Source organism: Strongylocentrotus purpuratus, unplaced genomic scaffold (assembly GCF_000002235.5).
Source record: "Strongylocentrotus purpuratus isolate Spur 01 unplaced genomic scaffold, Spur_5.0 spur5_scaffold_14, whole genome shotgun sequence".
Classification (NCBI taxonomy): domain Eukaryota; kingdom Metazoa; phylum Echinodermata; class Echinoidea; order Camarodonta; family Strongylocentrotidae; genus Strongylocentrotus; species Strongylocentrotus purpuratus.
The window spans coordinates 37,043,415-37,064,469 of record NW_022145599.1 but is presented as its reverse complement, the minus strand read 5'-3'; the positions used below and the strand labels follow the sequence as shown (position 1 = coordinate 37,064,469).

The window sequence follows — 21,055 nt, the reverse complement described above, 5'->3', positions numbered from 1 at the left end:
TTTCAAAAATGCAAATGCCGTAGATATATTATTAACAATAATAGGGGAAACACAACAGGATTTAAAAATGTTTGAAATCATGTAGATATGCAACTTATATTAATAATAATAATAATAACAAAAAAGTTGCTTTTAAAGCGCTTACTACCGAAGTCTCTAAGCGCTAAAACAAACAAAATACAATGATAAACAATAACATATTAATTAATTTTGTTTAAACAAATATACCTACAAATTACAATACATAATGAAATATACATCAATGCGAACAGAGTAAGTTATTAATTCATCAAAAGCCAGTTTGAATTGGTCAACTGAGTTTGACAGATTTTGACATGTAAAAAGGTAATTGTTCCAAATGTTGAAAAGATCATCCATAATTCCATGGGACTATTATGCATCCTTTTGACAAAAAAGAGGCGGAAAAGGGGGCCAGATACCCGTCTGTGAGCCTGTACTATAATACCATAATATAAAGTGTACGTACGTCCGTACGTATGCGCGCTCTCTACGGGAGCCCGAGTTATGCATGCCCACATCGCCAATCTCCATACATGTAGGTTGTTTGACGACAAGGTTTCCGATCCGCACGCTAGTGCTTAAGATTTATCATGAATTTGATGGTGTTTCATTTGTTTCTGCTACTGATATTGCTACAGAATGGCTTGACATGCGGTAAAAATGTCCTTGTCCTCGTTGGTAAGTATCTGTATATCGCAATACTAGATAATAATCTAATATAAAAGAAAGACAGAACGTGTAACTGTAACAGTGAGTATGCCTCCGGTAGTGCGGTACGAATAGCCAGGGATTTCCCCGGAGCCCAGCTGGTTGAGGTTTTCATCTACTCTGACGTACCCGTACCCGCGCATCCAATTGTGTTTGCTTTTTTCAGCGCCTTTACAAAATTGCAATCAATAGCTGAGAAGTTAGAGGATTATATATATATATATATATATATATATATATATATATAGAGTCTATATATATATATATATATATATATATATAGTAGTTGAGATTTGTCTCTTATCTGTATGTGTTCCCCTCTTATTTTGTTTGTTGTTTAGATCAGTATACATGTAAATTTGTCAGTTTTTAATATATTCCCTTCTTCTTCTTCTTCTTCTTCCAGTATAGTACAGTCTTGATAACATACAACTATTGTAAATATGCTATATAGATTTCTGCTCTTGAAGTTGAAGCTGAGTCTGGAATACAGTCTGGAATGAATTGAATTGAATAGAGAGAGAGAGAGAGAGAAGAAGAGAGATGGGGGTTCTTCCAGTCACCTAGAACTGCTACAGATTAACTCCTTTTTTAGTATGAAAAAAAGTTTTAAAAAAGAAAAGAAAAAATAATTCACCTTTATCAACATTCAATAATAATTTTTACATAGAATTCTCTCTTTAGCCTTAGTCTTAGGTCGACAACCACTTTGTGAACATTGTTACCCTCTAAATAATGGATACACAGGGACACTTTGAATTCAAGACATTTTCATGTAACTCAATCATTGTTATTATCGATATAAATCAGTGAATAGATAGTTCCCAGATTAATCAATTACAGTGTTAGAGTTTTTTAAAGAGATATCCTTTAGCAAACTACTCTAGAGAAAAGCAGAAACATCAGAGAAGTAGACCGGTGAAAGTAAGAATGAAATCAGACAAAATTAAAAAGTTATGATTTGTTTAAGTTGTTATCACTATAGGTATGGCAGGGAGTTGGAATGCCAACTCGATCCTAGGGTATGGGCTCTTCATACTGGGTAAATCAGTAATGTCTCTGTGATGTACATGTAGTAGAAGACAACTTTCCCATTTGCTCCAACGCACAAAATGAATACAATTTTATTTTAAAAAGATAAATGTATGACTCGGAAGTGGCTTTTACATTTAGACTTACACTGTATAGGACACACAATAATATGCTATTTGTAATATATTTTGAGTAGTGCATGCCCCAAGGAAGAAGGGAATTGGGAGAAAAACAGAAATTTATGATATTTGTGTACATGACAAAAAGGAGAGTTATCCGCAATCATGCAGTAAACTTAAAACAGCATCACTTCTTCTATATTGCACTTCACAATCCACTGATCAAACTAACAATTTTAGATTTGCATCTAAACTTAGTTATCTCATATTTTAAACATTCATAACTTTCAATTTTTTTCAAATTTTCACCATTCAGTTTCTCTTATTTTTCTGCTTTTATTACAAGGGTTGCATTGCAATTTAAGTTTTAAGACAGTCAGCTTTTCCTCCTCACTGTGGCACCAATGATTTATGTTTTCCACACCTACATAGTTTTAAATTACAATATCAAATGAATATTCTTTGAATACCTTGCATACCAAAGCTTCTGGAAGAAAACCGTCTCCAGCTGCCAAGCTTCCAGGTCTAACTTCAAGGGGGGGGGGGGGGGTGGGGATGTCCCAGCTTCCGGGTCTTGCACCATAGTCATTTTACCTCTGTATCTTGCTTGCTGGGTCATATCAGGAATGTCATAATTGGAGTGTCTGCTGGGAGAAGGGTGAATTATATTGCTCCTTCTTACAGTGTTTGTCAAATCTGGCTTTAAAGCTGTTTACCGAGTTGCAAATACTACTAACCAATGAATGTGAATGGAAATTTATGATTTTAGCAAAACTTGCCAAATTGTACAGACTTTATTGATTACTTGTTATCAAATTGTTCTGGTTCATGAGTGGCATAATGTACTGCATCAGGGAATATTCTGTGATGGCTCTTTCTGCTCATTTAATACGTAGCATTCTAGATCAAAGGATAATCCGAAACCCTATCTAACAGGACACAATGAAGTGCCTTGGGTCAAAGGGATTGGCTATCTTTGTCTCAGATTCTGAAACAAAATCCTGGATTGAGCTAATGCTGCAATCATAATTATAAACCTTAAGGTCAGTCATCAGGAACCCCATGAATTTTACAAGCCGATCGCCTGTCTGATTATCATTTATCAAGATATTTATTATTGGAAATAGAAATTAAAAAAAATGTTTTCTTAACGGTTTTTATAACACTACAGTCTATTGAGAAAATGAGTATAGTAAAACCGGTCACTTAAAGGTTTTTTCTTTTTTGAGGCACTTCATCACCATTTTAAAGCGCAATTTTTGTTTAGGGCTTCAATATTACACCATATCGCATACACTGATAACACGTAGGGCCATGCATCTCTGATTTAACATTGTTAAACGATGCCTTTAAGGGATTCCACACCTTTCATGGGCAGAAGATTGAACATATACTCCATTTTCTGATGTGCTTTGTAACTTGTAAGCAGATTATAAGTAGGCTTTATCCTGGAGCCACTAAAAAGCCTCACTGTTAATACCCATTCTTTTCATCTTCAACAATAAGATACCTTTGTGTACCGGTAATGCTTTTCTTGAATCTAACTATACCACTCCCAGTATGGCTGAGTGCCCATGTCTGCACAAACATGTAACTGGGCAAGTCTGGTTAAAAAAAGTTGCCCCCCCCCCCCCCCCAAAAAAAAAAAGAGAGAGAAGAGAAAAAAGTAAGATGACCTAGGTAGAAAGCAGACATAGAAACATTTTTTTATATTCAGACAAGGATTTAGAGTAGAGAGCTTCCCCGCTTCGTGCAGGAGGGGGAAAACTGAATTTTAGAAATGGATTAAGAGTCAAGAACAGTACAACGAATCGTCTTCTTTCTCCGATAATTTAATGAAACGTCAAAGCTTCCATGCTTCGCGCAGGGGAGGGGCAAAACTGAATTCAGACAAGGATTAAGAGTCGAGAACGGTACAACGAATCGTCTTCTTTCTCTAATAATCTAATGAAACGGTAACGCTTCGCGCAGGAGGGGGGGAACTCTCCCCTCCCTGCACCCACCCCCCTAGGGAGCGCGCTTTGCGTGCTTACTACCACCTCCTAAAATAAAATCCTAGCTACGCACTTGCAACTTTCCCTTTTGTTCCGACACACTAACTAGCTAAAATTTTAATATCTTCAAAAATGTATGTCTCAGGAGGGTCTTTTATCTTTAGAGGACCTATAATACTACTATGCAATCCATAATATATTTTGAGTGGTGCTCCAAGAGAGAAGGCCCTTGGGAGAACAGAAAATAATAATATTTGTGTATACGACAAACGAGAGAGTTATCCGCAATTACGTCACAATCCACTGACCAGATTTCCAATCTGAGATAGAATAGTAATCTCATATTTCAAACATTCATAACTTTCCTATTATTGGTCCGATTTATCTCAAACTTTCACCATTCTGTTTCTCTAATTTTTCCGCTTTCATCCAAAACGAAATTATTACAAAAGTTGGATTGCATCTTAATATTTAAAGGTAAAGACCAGTATTGGAAACGCCCCAATTTCAAAAAATGAAATGGAAGCTCTTATTACCAATCATGTGAAAGAATATGTTTTGAATAATACAAATTTTGCCGGGAAACCGCCTACTTATTGGTGTAATTGGTAAATTAGTTTATCTATTGGTGTGTGAGAGATAAAAAGGCACGTGTTGCGCACGTGTGCGTAATCCCATGTACACCTTTCTGTGTACAGTGCTTGTAACTTTATGAAGATTGGGCCAAATTTTTTATCATTTTGATGATTCCATCTATGCTAGATGATCAACCTTTTCTGATCGATTTCACAACGTTTCTTTCACAATACAATCGCATGAACATAACTGGTCTTTATCTTTAATATGTTCTCCTTTTTAGCTGATGATGGTGGATTTGAGATGGGAGTGTACAACAATACAGTTATCAAGACTCCTCATCTGGATGCATTAGGCAAGCAAAGTCTGGTCTTCAAACATGCCTATACCTCCGTCAGCAGCTGTTCACCAAGCCGTTCGGTCATCATGACGGGACTACCTCAGCACCAGAATGGGATGTATGGACTACTCAATGGCTATCATCATTTCAACTCTTTTGATGAAGTCAGGAGCTTGCCTATGCTACTAGGTCAAGCAGGTGTGCGTACAGGTCAGTGTTTGGTGCTCCCATCATTGTAATCTAGAGGGATTTAGTACATGTGTGGAAAAATGGGCCAGACAAAATGGCTGAATAAATCATCTCTTTGAGATATACGGTCAAACCGGTCCATTGAGGCTACCTAAGAAAAATAGAGAAAGTGGCCGCTGTAGTCAGGTGGCCTGTTCTAGAAGGAGACCAATTATACATGGTTAATATAGACAGGTGGCCTGGAGGTGGAGTACTAAGGTAGGTTTGATGACATGTAGACAACACCAACAATTATCTATTTAAAAAAAAAAAATTTAATTGAATGGCAACTGCGTTGCAACAAAGGACTTTTTTTGTATTCACTTTAACTAGCACTATGTCATCAGATAGAGAAATGTGAAGTGTATCTTCACATGGTAGTGTGAGCGTGTCGTGGCCGAGTGGTTTAAGGCGCTTGACTGGAGATGCGAAGGTCGAGGGTTCGAATCCTGACACAGCACTAATATCCTTTGGCAAGATATTAACCTGCACTTGCTACTCTCCACCCAGGTGATAAATGGGGGCCCGGTAGGATGCGACCGTCATTGTTGGTCAAACAGTTTTTGAGTGTCAAGTAACGCCTGGCTGGAATGCTCCCCAGGGAGTGGAGATGGTGCACACAGTGTGTGCGGGCAAGTACTGAATCCAATGACCAGGGTTATAGTACATCTGTAAATCGCTTAGAGATATTTTAAGTACTTGTTTATGCCTATAAATGTAGAATTATACAGCATCATAGATTACAGATTATTTTAATTAGTAAAGAAATGGTTAATTCGTTATATTTTCTGAAAACTGTTTTAATTGACAGGAATCATTGGAAAGAAGCACGTTGGTCCAGAAGCTGTGTATCCGTTTGATTATTCTAAGACACCTGAAGATGGTTATCCGATCATGCAAGTTGGTCGAAACATCACATTGATCAAACAATATGCCAGAGAGTTCCTTCAGACCAATGATACCAGGTAAATGACTTACAGGATTTAAAGAGAAAGTTGAGTTCTGGGGAGAGGTGAAAAATAATTTGTGAGCATTTTCATCGTTATTATGCAAGTGTGGACGAACATCAGAGAAAAAACGTTCCCTGAAAAGCACGACTCTTCAAATGCCTTCATATTCTAAATATAACATGTAACAGCTAAAAAATGTGGGCCTCATTTTTACATGCCACATGTTTTTCTGATCGATTCCACACTGTTTCTTTCACAATGCAATTGCATGACCAGGGGGATGTTTCACAAAGATCCTAAGTTGAACTTATCTCTAAGTTGGACTTGACAATTATGGAAAGCCGTTAGCATCTTTGAAAATATTTTGTACAAGTTATTTTAAAAGGCATAAAACATTGATTCAAATGACTCACATTTTCTATTGTTATTTGTCAAGAAGATTTCTTGTTCTTGATGTGGAATTTAGTCTAATACTGGAGTTTTTGCTTTTGAATATATTTTATTCTAAGACTACGAATGGCTCTCTATAATTTTTAAGTCCAACTTAGAGTTAAGTTCGACTTAGAATCTTTGTGAAACATCCCCCAGGACTCAACTTTATCTTTAAGGTTCATTCACACATGATGCGGTAAACTGCCGCACAGAAAACAAACTATGCTGTGGTTCTTATACGTGTAAATGAATTCAATTGTGTTAAGCATCGTATACAAAAAGATAGTGGAGGAAACTATTGCATGATTACTAAATGAAAAGAAACATGGGATAGTCTCAATTAATGAATCATTTGTGACTGCATTTGACCTGTCATTTGATTAGGATTTAGGAGTGAGTTGTATAATCCAAGTTATGCAAAGTTATAGATAAGTTTATGAAGGATACAAATGACTATAGATGGTCTTAATTTAGCAATTTTACACCGTGCTAAAAAAACTGGTATATTTTCATAAATACCTGTATATCTTCTAATTTTCAGTTCTTAATATCTCTCTTCATTTATTTCAGACCTTTCTTCCTTTATATTGGCTTCCATGATGCACACCGTTGTGGCCACACCCACCCTGAATTTGGTCAGTTCTGTGAGAAGTTTGGTAACGGTCAGCCAAACATGGGTACCATAACTGACTGGACACCGGCCAAATATGATCCTAACGATGTGATAGTACCTTATCATGTTCAAGATACACCGGTAGCTAGAGACGATATATCGGCACAGTATACAACAGTTAGCAGACTTGATCAAGGTTTGTTATATTTTAGCTTTATTTCTTATAATTGCCTCTCTCTCATCTCGCATCCAAAGGCCTTGTTTTCACACATCCAAATGACATGTCATAGAAACGGCATTGATACGGCCAGTTTCCCACAGCTCTCGGGAGCAAAACTGCTGGTTTTCAATCGTAATATCCCATATAGTTTAATTTGATTATAATTCTCATTCACTCCATTTGTAGAAAGATTGTATTCCTGTGAAAATGAGGAAACAAAACCAAATCAACTGTTGCTTTTACAGTCCATGAAAATTTGACTGTGGCATATGTCAACATTCACATTAGTCCAAGTCATTTCTATGGTCTCCCAAAATTCAACTTGTGCAGAATTGACCATATTTGAAACATTTTTTGGGAGATGCTAATGTAATTAATCTTTTCTTCTTTTGACTTTCTTCTGTAGGTGTTGGTCTGATGATGAAAGAACTTGAAGCAGCAGGATACCTAAAGGATACTCTCATCATCTACACCTCAGATAATGGTATTCCATTTACCAGTGGACGTACTAACCTGTATGAATGTGGGTCTAGAGAGCCCTTCATGATCTCATCTCCATTTCATCAAGAGCGATGGGGTCAGACCAGTGATGCCTTTATCAGTCTGATGGATATCACTCCCACTGTCCTGGACTTCTTCGGCATCAAGTACCCAAAGTATAAGATCTTCAAGGGATCGGTGCAATTGACGGGGAAGTCCCTTCTGCCAGCGTTGACCTCTGAACCCTCAGGTTGGAATGTGAGTCTGTCCAGTCATGACTTGCATGAGATCACTATGTTCTACCCTCAGCGAGTCATCAGGACGCCACGTTACAGACTCATTCACAATCTTAACTTTGCTATGCCGTTTCCTATTGATCAAGACTTCTTCATCTCACACACATTCCAAGACATCTTGAACCGCACCAGGTATCACAAACCCTTGCACTGGTACAAGACACTCAAAGACTACTACTACCGACCCGAGTGGGAACTCTTTGACCTCACTGATGACCCCACAGAGGTCAATAACCTTGCCTATGTGGGCAAGTATAAAGGCCTTCTAGTCGATCTTCAGGAGCACTTGGTTGATTGGCAGAATGTCACTAATGATCCATTCCGATGTTATCCATGGGGTGTGTTGGAGGATGCAGGGGATTATAAGTACAGTCCTACATGCTTACCCCTTGATAATGGACTATGAACTTTTCATCAGTTCTAAAACTGTTTTATAACACCTAATCCGATTTTGTATGTTTATTAAGGAAATGGCTTATTAATGTTAACAATGTCATTTTGGTATAACACTTTCACTATATAAACACTTTGGTACCACATATTCCGCATACTCTAGCCAGAATTATCTTGGGCTTCATTTTCAGCTGGTTAAAACAAATATAAGGAGGGGATTTGGCCTGATGAAGCAAGTTGGTTTGAGGAGGCGAGTGTTCAGTTGGTAGTGTGCCTGCCTGTTGAACCACATATCATGAGTTTGAATCCAACTTGGGCAGAGGATTGAAGCCTGCATTTTGTGTCGTTATGCCCCTCCCTTGGTTTAAGACACACAAGCTACATGAACTGTAAGGTGGAAAACAAAGACCCCTGGATAGGATGTTAAATGGAGGCTCTGTGTGTGAGAGAGTCATGCATGTTAGAACCCACTTCAGTCATAAAAGAGTAGGAAACCCCTGTGAAGTGGTCCAATCAGTTATGCAGGTGGGGGGGGGGGGGGGGGGACCCGAAGGCTTGGTGATTTAATTCACTTTTCTCATCCTTGGCAAAGGGTGATATCAAATACATTAAACAGCAACAGTGATGTACAAGGTACATGCCTGCCACAAACAGTTGAGAATAAGGAAAAGGGTGAGCAAGGAGCCTGTACCAATAATATGATTTAATAGGCACAAAGAGATTGAGAAGTATTTTATGATAATTGTTGATTTCTGAATATTTATGATATTTTTGTGGTCAGTCGACTTTGCTTTGTCTCTTTAAATTTGAAAGACTTATATTAAATATTGTTAATTTACCTTTTATGTGACACAATTTTGTTTACTGGTTAAGTGTACCACAGTACTATTAACATATATTACACATCCAAAATGTTGTTCATGTAAGGGAAAGTCCCTTACTGCCAATTTGTAGATTTTTTAGTACATATTTATTTGAGGCCAACATAAATTTCATTAACTATTAAAAAGTACACAAATTCTTAAAATTCATGAACATTCACAAAATATTCTAACTGATTCTTTCTCTTTCTACACAAAAGACGAATGTTATTTGGTTGGCAAAGCATTTACAGGAATGTGGTGTATGTTCAATGTGGTTGAAATAAAAATGCTTATTCAGGGTTGGTATGATTCAAATTACCATGATTTAAATCATTGCCTTAGGTTGTAGAATCGTGTGTTATATAGAGAAATACTCTATTCCATTTACACTATGCAGGGATATTCATGTGCATACACTTGTTTATACCACTAACATGTTTTTTTTTTTAATGGATTTATTTTAAATGGAGGTGCACTAATGAGGGTTCAAATGCGTACTGATTTGTTTAAAAATTTGTTATAGCTGTTTTTGTCAACAGATGTTATATGTCAAACATCCATCCCTAAGGATACTAGTTAAACTAGTCATTGTTTTTATTGTTCCATTATGTACATATGTACAATGTTCATTGTTCATTAAGTGGTCCCGAATATAATGGCTTTTGCTAATTTAGTTTTATTCATTCACTTTGTTTCAAACTTTAGAGTAAGATTGAAAGTCATCATGAAATATGAATTTATTTTATATGGCTAGCTATATTTTAATGGCTTCACTTTAATGAAGCATGTATGAAAACTAAACACATTTTATTAATGAAATTACTAACATTTCAATATGTAATACTTATATCGGTAGGAACTATGAGCTCAAGATTTAAATGTTCAAAACTTTATTTTAATTGATTTTTGTTGTTGTGCACACTCTCGCTTGTTTTGGTCCCCCTTTTTCCATCATGTACTGTAATAGTTATTTAGGCTCTTTCCCTCTCTCTCCTTAACTTTGCAACAGATATTGAGATGTTCTCTCTCTCTCTCTTTCTCTCTCTTTTCCATCTATATCACTCTAAACTGAACGTTTAACTTTTGAAATATTAATTCATGTAGCTGAATGAGTAGAGTCTAGTGTCCAAAGAATGATCTAGTCTCCATTCATTTGACAATCATGTATGTTATGCCAATCCACCTTTTAAAACATTTAAAACATTTTTTATGTTACAGTAAAACCAATTCATACATGTAAACCTGCAACTATTTTTTTATATATTAACTTAAAATGAATAAACTTTGATTATTAACAAAACTGCTTATGGAGCTTTTTTGTGAAATATCTCATTTTATTGATCACAGTACAGTGACTATGGGAGTAGTAGACCAGTAAAATACATATGTACGATTGCAGATGTACACTTGTACAGTCACAAGATTATGTTTCATTCAGTTCAGACACCGTATTTGAATGGTCAAAAAGGAATTTTTATTTTCTGTGCCTGAAATGGTACACTTTTCTATCATAAACATGGTCAGGTCATATAATTGTCAAATTTCCTGAATGCACCAATACCTCGTTCATTTGAAATTCACAGTAGAACAGAAAATTATCTTCTTATGTCATTCAGTATTACAACATATAGCTATATTCAAAAGTTTTCACATGAAGATACACATATAAAAAGTGTATGGGCCCCAAAATGCACTGTAGTTTTATCATTGACAATTATATTCAAGACATCAACATGTGTAGATTTTTGAAAATTAAAGGGGAAGTCCACCCTTATATTAAGTTGGTTTAAATAAAAGCAGAAAAAATGAGAGAAACAAGTACTGTATATGAGAGTTTGAGCAATATCAGATTAAAGATAGAAAAGTTATGAATTTTGGATTGTCATTGAAACACAAATTGGTAATACTGTGACGTATCTAGCAAGCTCCTCTCCGATTTGCTCTGTACAGAAAATTTCATAAACTTTCATTTACTTAGTTATTGATGATGGAATAGATTTGTTTCATACAGGGGTTGTATAGAAACATATTTGCAACAATATATAGGGTGAATGAATTATTGAAAACATTAATTTTGAACTTTTGTTTAATAGTACAGGGCAAATGGGAGGGGAGCTTGCAAGATACGTCACAGAGATGCCAATTTGTGTTTGATGGATCGCACCTTCAAAAATTCATTACTTTCTTATTTTTTATCGCTTGATACTCAAACTTTCACTGACCTGTTTCTCTCATTTTTCTGCTTCCATTGAAACCAACTTAATATCAGGGTGGACTTGTCCATTAAAGGCATTGTTTAACCGTGTTTCCAGTTTTACAAATCTGAGATGCAGGGCCCTACGTGTTATCAATATATGGTGTAATATTGAAGCCCAAAAAAAATTGCACTTCAAAATGATCATGAAGTGCTTCAAAAAATTAAATATCTTTGAGTGACCGGTTTTACCATACTCCTTTTCCCCAATAGAATGTGTACAGTGTTATAACAGCTGTTCAAAACTGTTGGGGAAAAAGGTTTCTGAAATTTTGAATTCCAATCATAAATATCTTGATAATCAAACATGTGATTACAACATCTTAATCTGGCCGGAAAGACTGCAGTCTTGTATAACTTGAAATATTCTGCTGTCTTCTCTTTCATCCTGTCCTTGAATGCTCATGGATCTGTATTCCCAAAGACACACCTAGACTGCAGTCTCATGGAACTTGTAGTCCTCCAATGTCTTGTCCTTGGTCCTGTATTTAGCCCAAGGATGCTCTGGGACCTGGACTTTCATACGACTCAGCCACTGGTTGTAGAACCCCCTGAATAGGTTCAGCTCTTTCTTGTTGACAGGTCTACTTGATCTCATTGTCTGTCCAACCTGTGATAAAGAGCAACCAATGGAATGGTAGACTTTATTATATACCTCACTTAAGAAATCCAGCCATCTGATTGGTCGAATTGCATTCATAAACTTCAACTGTTCCTGTAAAATTCCCGGTAACCATGCATAAAACATTTCAATATTTTTAATAACCATGGTTATTAAAAAAATAGGTCAGTCTCCATGGTTACCCCATAGGTTTACATGTTAAAAAATGGTTTGAGCGATGGAGGATACCATACGTGTGCGAAAAATTGGTCGGCAATTTCAATACAATTGAATCTCGATCGATCTTACCGACAATTTTATCTTGCATTGTTGACATGAAGACGAAAATTAACTCTCAAAAACAAAAAAACAACATCTGCCGCTAGCTCTTGATCTAAGTTCGTGCCAATATGCATTGCAAAAGTAAAAGAAGGGTCCGTTTCATGGAGCTTTTGCGAAGCATCCCTCACGCGGAGCCGTTTTCAATCCATTTTAATGTATATATTGGAGAAAACTGCCAAGCATGTTAACGTCGCGCGATAGCCGAGTGGTCTAAGCGTTGGTTTTCGATACACCTCTTGTTGTACGCAAGAGTTCGAATCCCGTCTTCGACAAAAATGTAAATTATTTTTTATTTTTTATTTTTTAGTCTATTTTTTTTCGGCATATAAAAGTATTAATGACTGCTTTAATATTCGAGAAATAGTTGATTTCATACGCTCTCGGGAAGGTTACAATTGGGCTATTCCCCTCGGCAAGCCTCTGGGAATAGCACAATTCTAACCTTCCCTTGAGCGTAATAAAACAACTATTTCTCTCAAAGCAGTCATTAATACTATACTATATTCTAGGATGATCCTTAAAAGGCGTTTCCATGGTGGTGTATTTATGAACCTTTAAAATGCAAAAGACTCCTCCTTGTTTCTGACTGAGCAGTTTAAAAATGTTTCTTATGACATGTTTCTGTATGAAATTGCTTTGTTTTTAGCTGAGTTTGTTATGGTATGACTAGTCTATTCAAAGCCCTGGGGCCCGTTGCATAAAATCTACCATCGATGGTAACTTTGCCATTAATGGTAACTACCATGGCAAAATCACTCAGCAGCCAATCAAATCAAGGTTTCCATGGAAGTTACCATTGATGGCAAAGTTACCATCAATGGCAAGTTTTATGCAATGGGCCCCAAATCATTATGTAAGCTACAGCAATTAGAAGAACAAACCTTGTTTTGTCCAAAGGCGGCAATTTTCTCGAGCTGTGTGAGTACTCTCTCATTAGGAAGCACGCCTTGAGCTTCCATGTGCTTCAGAACATCAATCAGGTAGTGATAGTTCCTGTGTTTCTGAGTAGATCCAATCAGAGCCCCATAAAGATGGCATGTTGCCTCAATTCCAGCCTCCTACATGTATGTAGCAAGGGACGAAACAAGAGTGTCATAATAGGTATTCAGAGGTGTCGTGGTTGAGTGGATACGTCGCTGGACTATTGATCACAAGGTTCGAGTCCTGCCGCGGCACTAATGTCCTTTGGCAAGACATTGATCTATATTTGCCACACTCAAACCTGGTGATGTAAATGGGTACCTGGCAGGAATTAATTCCTTGAAATGTTGGAGTGCTGTAATGGCAGCTAGGCTAAAGCCAGGGTAATAATACATATGCCTCGAAATAGAATTTCTAGATAGACAGCGCTTTAGAAATGCCTATTATTATTATTATTCAATGAAACATGTACAGACATATACCTTTCATATTTCATATTAAATCTAGGTTCATGAACTAAGTTAAACTTCACAAGGATCAAAGGCTCATAGTACTTGGTTTGGGGAATTTGACACCATTTGGGTGTTTAACATGATAACAGGTATTGTCACTCACCAAGAGTAGACTTCACTTGCCCTCAACCTACTGCCTCGTAAGAAATTCTCATCAAAATAAAAATTACCCTCACCCTAATGCCTCAGTCACACCTTTGCGTATTGCTGCATATTTATGGCTAGCGGTTTTAACATTTATTCCTATTTCTTGACATCAAGAAATACTATTATTATTATTTTTAATATTATGATTATTTATTTTTGTTGATAAAAAAAAAAGAAGGAATAAATGTTATAACGGCTTGCCATAAATACGCAGCAATACGCAAGCCAAATACGCCAAGGTGTGACTGAGGCATTAAGCAATCAAGAAAAGCTGGAGTAATTTTCTGGTGGGTCAAAGAGTTTTGTTGCCTCTGAGACTTTGTGCACACATTGATTGATTATTCAGTCAAGTTTGTTGTGATTGAATTATAATGCAATTCATATCAAAACATGTGGGTTTAACAAAGTATAATTCTGTAAGACCTTCTAGATTGTCTGAAGCATGTAGGTGGATATGAACTTTTTGGTCTGCCCTTGGACCCGTTTCAAAAAGCCTTTTTTCTATGACAAATTACAAAAATCAGTGACAAATCTGCTGAGAGCCAATCAGAAGTAAGGATTTCAGTAGCTTATAACCAAAAGTGTCATTTGTCACTGATGACAAGTTTGTGAAACACCCCCTGGGGGGCATTTCACAAAGCCTTTTTTCAATGACAAATAACAAAAATCAGTGTCAAATCTGCTGATAACCAATCAGAAGCAAGGATTTCAGTAGCTTCTAACACAAATTGTCAATTGTCACTGATGACAAGTTCTGTGAAACGCCCCCCTGGTGGGACTTTCTTACCTCCATCTCTTTGAGCAGCTGAAAACCTTCTTCTGGTTGCCCACACCCTGTAGCTAGGTTGACATACGTCCGCAGGTTGGGATACACTTTATCCTCACTAATGTGCTTCAACACAGTCTGAAAGCACATAGATAACAAATACAAATATTAAATCATACAGTAGGCTTGCGGGTGCACCATGTGAGAGTCCATGTGAAAGTCATGCGTAACTTTACGAACCCCCAGGGTGGTGTTTCACAAAGACTAAGATCGACTTAAGTTGGACTTGAACTATGGCAGGTCGTTCATGCCACTAGTTCCTCTAACCATTCCTGGCATTGGTTTCTCAAGGGACGTACAAATCCTGGTCACAAATCTACAGAATTTACCTTTTTTGATAGCTCATTATTGAAGGAAAATATATTATCTAAAGATCGTTGAGAGACCAATGGTGAGAGCAAACAGTGGGACGAATGGACTGCCATAGTTCAAGTCCAACTTAAGTCGATCTTAGTCTTTGTGACACACTCCCCTGCAGAAAAAAAGTCCTTGGGCTGTCATAGGCACATGCTGAAGTAAAAAATGTAACTTTGTGTAAACTATAACATAAACATGTTTGGGTGAATATTTTGCAGCATGTAATTTTTGTGAATCTGGCAAAAGTAGCATGAACACAAAAGATTCAGATTTTAAAATACATTACACTCAGGGATTTTAAACTTGAACCATATATTCTCTGTCCTGTCAGTTATTTTAAAACTACCTGCATTGTAATTAAAATTTTCTGCATTTCTAATCTCTTGCCATTTGAGTCTGGCAAATTTGCAATGTTATCTTCCAATTGCTTTATGACCATGCTATTGATCTACATGGTGTTCCTCCTTCTTTTCCTCCTAATATATCTGTCAAGAAATACTGATATATGCTGATGTGACAAGGATAATATGCATTTCTTTCTTTGCCTAGTTCTATGACGACAGACTGTTGTTATCTTGCCATTTGCATTTACACTTCTTTCCACCATCTAGAGACTTCGGTGGTAAGCGCTTTATAAGTAACGTTTTTATTATTATTATTATTATTATCTATGATTGTGAAAATTGAATTGAAAATATAAGATTTAATTAGAAGAGTCAATCTTATCACTTTTTACATATTGTTAGACTTACCATTGCACTCTTCAGATCTCCTCTTCTTGTTCTTCGTCTTATGAAAACATTGTAGAAATCAATGTCCACCTTCAGCTTGTGTTCTTTGACATGGTCTAGAAGACGATTCTCTTCCTGCTTCTTTCCTGGAAGAATTTCTGCTAGAAGTGAAAGACTCTTAACATCAGGCTTCACATTTTTAGCTTCCATGTTCTCAAGAAATCCCTGAGCTCCTCCTAAGAGTGCAAGCCTTTGGTCAGGATAGCTGATCTTTGCAAGCGACTGGACATTGCTGAAATCGGAGGAGATATCGAGGAGATTAGGAATGTCTGCCAAAGTCAGACTTGTACTCGTCCTGTCCAAACTTGCCGACTTGGATGATGTCACTGAATGAAACCTTGTCATCAATGAGTCAGGAGTTTGTACAGACTCATCCATCACGGTAGCATCTGAGCGTTGTTCACTAGTATCCCACCAGTGTGAACTAGCACCTGCTTCAGGGGAGTGTCCAGTTCTTGATTCACCGGTTCTCTGACGACTCAAGTGACTATTCACATGATGTCTTTGATCTGGATCAACCGAGGGTTCTTTCAACACAGGTAGTTCCATCATCACGTCATCTTCTAATTCTTCCTGATATCCATCCTCAACCTGAAGTGGCTCAACTTCAATCATCTCTGCCTTCTTACCAGTCAACAGAGGTACAGCAACAGCTTTCTTCTGCTTCCTCTCCCCCTTCCTACGTCGATCCTTAGCCCTACCCTCGGTCAGCAATGCAGGAGTCTTCTGCGCTTTTGGTGTGATTGTCCGAAGTAGAACCCTGTTGGCCACCTCCATGTCTCCCAGGCTACAGTCTCTTGTGGTGCGTAGGAGCAGGTTGTAGGTGTAGATATTTGGTTGGATACCCTGAGCCGACATCTGTCTCCAAGCCTGTCAAAATGTAAATGACCACAGTCATGACATAAGAAAATATATTTTGATACATTAAGAAAGAAAGAAACACATCAAGAAATGAGAAACAGACTTCATTAATAGCGATAACAGGATTTTGCGCACACCACACTGTGGTATTTACTATAATCTTCAACCATAAAGGATCCATTCAACATGAAGAAGAAGAAGAAGTAGAAGAGGAAGGAGAGGAATACAAAAAAATATTTTCACAAACTATATGAAACAGTTATCAATTATGATTTTTGCACAAATTCAAAATGTTAGTGCAGAAAACATGGTACAAATAGACAGCTTTTTAATAGCATAATGTAGTAGGATCATCTCACCTCAATAGCATACAGAAACCCTGCTTCTTTGTCTTCAGCACAGGCAAAGAGAAGGAAAGAAAAACTCTTCGGCATCAACTGTATTCCAGACTCAACCAGGTGACGGAACAGTTTAAAGGTCATCTCAAGGTCACCACACTTTGCATAGGCTTTCATCATGGCATGGTGTGTTATCAGATTCACCTTAAAATGAGACAAAAGATACATTCCTTCCATAAAATGACTTTAAAACTGGCAAACAGTGCATAACATATACAAATTACATCTCCGTGGCTAATATGGCATTGCTAGGAAAATATGTTGAAATTCCAACAGGTAACTACACCAGGGTCACAGGTGGAAAATGGAGATTAATGTCTTGCCAAACGATTATAGCGCCATACTATGACTTGAACCTACGACCTACATCCTGTGTCTCTAGTCAAGTGTTCAAACCACTTTACAAGTCATTGCTACATGTTAACAAATTATTTCACATTTGACTAATGGTATGTTGATATGGATAACTATCAGACAGGAGTATACAACTTGTCTTCTCTTTTGATTGAACTGTAATGGAATTCCTGGGAATTTGATTGTGAAACTATGAAAATTCAATCTATGGAATTACTAGCAATCAGATGAACCTCCTCAAGGGTCTTCACTTTATGCTTAGCAAAGCAGGGATCATTACACATATTATTTCTACTGTTTTAGAAGTATAATATCTGTCATTTAGAACGGATTTCAAATCACCTTGACAGATTTTTCCAGGAGATGTTGGTGAAGTTTCTTGATTCTTGTCACACCATCCGTCTGTTTCCATGGTGATTCTGAGCAAGCATTAAAGAGTGCTGTGTATGTCACACTACTCGATTCCAAACCTCTCTCCTTCATCTGTAAAATAACAATAGATGAAAGAATAATAATCTTGTTAGAATCAGAGATATTCCATGCTCTGAGGGTTTTTTTACAAAAAATAAGCCGTTTCCAAACCTCTCTCCTTCATCTGTAAAATAACAATAGATGAAAGAATAATAATCTTGTTAGAATCAGAGATATTCCATGCTCTGAGGGTTTTTTTACAAAAAATAAGCCGTTCTCGTTTTGCAATATTTTGAACTACATAGAATTTGCCTTCAGAGGTACATCTTTTGATTAATTTAGAACTGATTAAAATATACAATAATTAATATACATATGACCAATGTAAATATACGGTCGATAGATCAGCAAGCAGTACAGCTAAAGGAACACATAGGCCTATTTATATCATCCATTTGCACTACATAGAACCCATTGGCCCATATTCTTCTACTCCCTTACACTTTTATTCAAAATCTGGTTTAACACAAGAGTCAGTTCTGAGGTCTGTCCAAGTTTTCCTTTGTTACACATGATCTCAGTCCCAGGGTTGGGTTTCATTGAATTAGTAGAATACAGACGATAGAATATGAGGCAGATACTGCATGAATGACTTCAAGATTCTGCAGGAATGACTATAAGCAACAGAGCAGTGTTTCCCAAATGATCAAGGATTTGGAGTGGACACACTGGAGAATAGAAGGAGGGTTGCTAGACTTCAACTCTTGTACAAGATCATGAATGGAGAAGTGGGAATCAAGGCTGACACATACATTCAAATCAACAACAGAGGGGAGAAGAACGACTAGAGGTAACAGCAAAAGAATCCAGAGGGTACTGATTAAGAAGGACGTGCACAAGTACTCATTCTTCCACAGGACAGCAGCAGAATGGAAACAGTTATGTCTACCTCCAGTGCAGTCTTCAAGCAGAAGCTTCAAATGTGAAACACCTCTCCTTCCATAGCACTTACACGACCATACTAATCAAAACGTTGGTGAAGTACATTTAACCCTAAGTATACCGACGCAACCGAAACAGAAATAGTATAAGTTTGATCCTACCTTGTTGTAGAGTTTGAAAGCCTTGTCAGTGTAGCCTGCCCTTCCACAAGCACCTATCAGGATATTAAAGTTGTACTCCGTAGGAAACACCTTGGCTTCCTTTAACATCGTCACCTCAAGCATCTCAATGGCTTCAGATAACTAAAATAAAGAAATAATGGATCTATTAAAATCATACTTTATGGAAAACATACATTCATCTGTTCAGAGCTACATGTAAAAGGGCATTTATTATGTATCACTTAATGTCCATCAGGCTCCACACTGATGATATATTGACAGATGAACGAATCAATCAAATGAGGGCTAGATAGATAAACAGATGAGTTGTTAATGACTGTATAGAAATGTAGAGACAGTAAGGAAGACAGACATCCATATAGATAGATAGATAGATAGATAGATAGATGGATTAATAAATAGACAGATAGACCATATGAAGAAGAACAAATATGTTGTTTCAGATTCAGAGGTTGATAGATGAAGACAGAAAGAAATGCAAATAGAAAGAAAGATATTTTTTTTTGTAAAAAACATGCTTCCAGCACCACCTTCAGTGGAGGAGGCATAAATATAGACGAATCGGAATACACTATCTAATGTGTTAGGATGATAGAACATACCTTATCTTGCTTGATAAGTTTTTTCATCTGATTGCCGTACCAGATGGGTGTATTCCTCTTAACACGAGGTTTGACCCATTCACTTCCTAGCTCAGCTTCTTCAATTTCATCTATTAGATCTGTTCCAAGCGGCTGATACTGAAAAGAAAGAAAGATTTCAGGATTGGCCAAATTATGTTTTTTTTTTTTATAGAACAGCATTCTGAAGAGTTCTGTTTGAAAGATAAGATGATGGATGATAGAAATACTATTGTAGTGTCTACAGTATCATTGAAGATATTACCTTTTTACCAAATCAATTCAGCATGTATCAAAGTGAAGTAGCCTCTTGTTTTTTAAGTATGTGTACTCTATCTTTATGACAGGTGAAAGCAAAACCTAAGAAGGCTATTAAACACATTTCTTCACCCTCCCTCAATAGGTCTGTATAAAATTCTTAAAAATGAGGCATCAGCCACATATTTTTCTTGCATTTCAAAAGACATGACTTCTGATACATCCGCCTTGAAGATTAATTCTCATTGACTGGTGTATTATTATTGAATGTTTGCAACAACAAAAAACTTCTTTACTGTATGCTTGAACTTGTCAGAGAGCCTTCCAAATGTTTGTTCTTCTTTCTCTCCAGTATCCGCTCCTTCTCTTTCTCCTTCATCTGCAGCTGACATTGGAGTAGAGGTGTATCTTTTGGTTGGAGAGTACTCATGTTTGGTTTGCTCCTCTTGAGATCTAGAGCTTCTCAAGGGATGGTGTGATGAAAGTGATCTAGCAGACGATTGGTAGAAGATTGTTGACCTCCGACACAGGGATTCCTGACAAAATCTTGGTATCAACCATAGATGTTGAGAGGTCTGCTTCAAAGCATGAGCCATACTGCTCCTCTTGATCCCGTTTGTATTCTAATCTTTAGCTGCAAATGTCATGTGACGCCTACATTGTTAGAAAATGAGGAAAATGAAGGAGGGAATATTATATGAAAAAAGAACAAGAAAAAGAATAAAACCTTGCCTTTTTTTTGGCAGTATGCAGTAGAGGTGCACACAACAAGAGGAGGGGGAAGTTATCCGGGCTTGGAAGGGGAGGGGTCACTTTTCAACAATTTGGCAGTGCCAGTGTCAAATTTCAGAAATGCCTTAAAACTAAATTAAATAATTTACAAATCATATTAATAATCAGTAGGAGCGATGGTTAAGAGAATAAGGATCGTCCGCACAGACGAGGATCGTCTTCGTTAACGTGGACAGATGCGTCTGAAAAAACAAGGATCGTCCGCATTTTCGCTGACGATT

General features: G+C 37.0%; 2 protein-coding genes across 2 annotated transcripts; one reads left to right on the top strand and one right to left on the bottom strand.

Annotated features, from left to right (window-relative positions):
• Positions 1–562: 562 nt before the first annotated feature.
• On the top strand, positions 563–10,568 carry LOC592189 (N-sulphoglucosamine sulphohydrolase). Its single transcript, XM_791726.5, has 5 exons — positions 563–699; positions 4,734–5,000; positions 5,830–5,983; positions 6,971–7,209; positions 7,640–10,568. Exons 1-5 carry the CDS (start codon positions 612–614, stop codon positions 8,413–8,415), a joined length of 1,524 nt encoding a protein of 507 aa, XP_796819.3. The 5' UTR covers positions 563–611; the 3' UTR covers positions 8,416–10,568.
• Positions 10,569–11,811: 1,243 nt separating this feature from the next.
• LOC590051 (pentatricopeptide repeat-containing protein 1, mitochondrial) lies at positions 11,812–20,691 on the bottom strand. Its single transcript, XM_030984887.1, has 9 exons — positions 20,339–20,691; positions 19,767–19,904; positions 19,144–19,284; positions 17,972–18,112; positions 17,237–17,419; positions 15,978–16,886; positions 14,830–14,946; positions 13,344–13,520; positions 11,812–12,129 (listed from the first exon to the last, which is right to left on the bottom strand). The coding sequence occupies exons 1-9, from the start codon at positions 20,636–20,638 to the stop codon at positions 11,950–11,952; spliced, it is 2,286 nt and encodes a 761-aa protein (XP_030840747.1). The 5' UTR covers positions 20,639–20,691; the 3' UTR covers positions 11,812–11,949.
• Between the last annotated feature and the right edge of the window lie 364 nt (positions 20,692–21,055).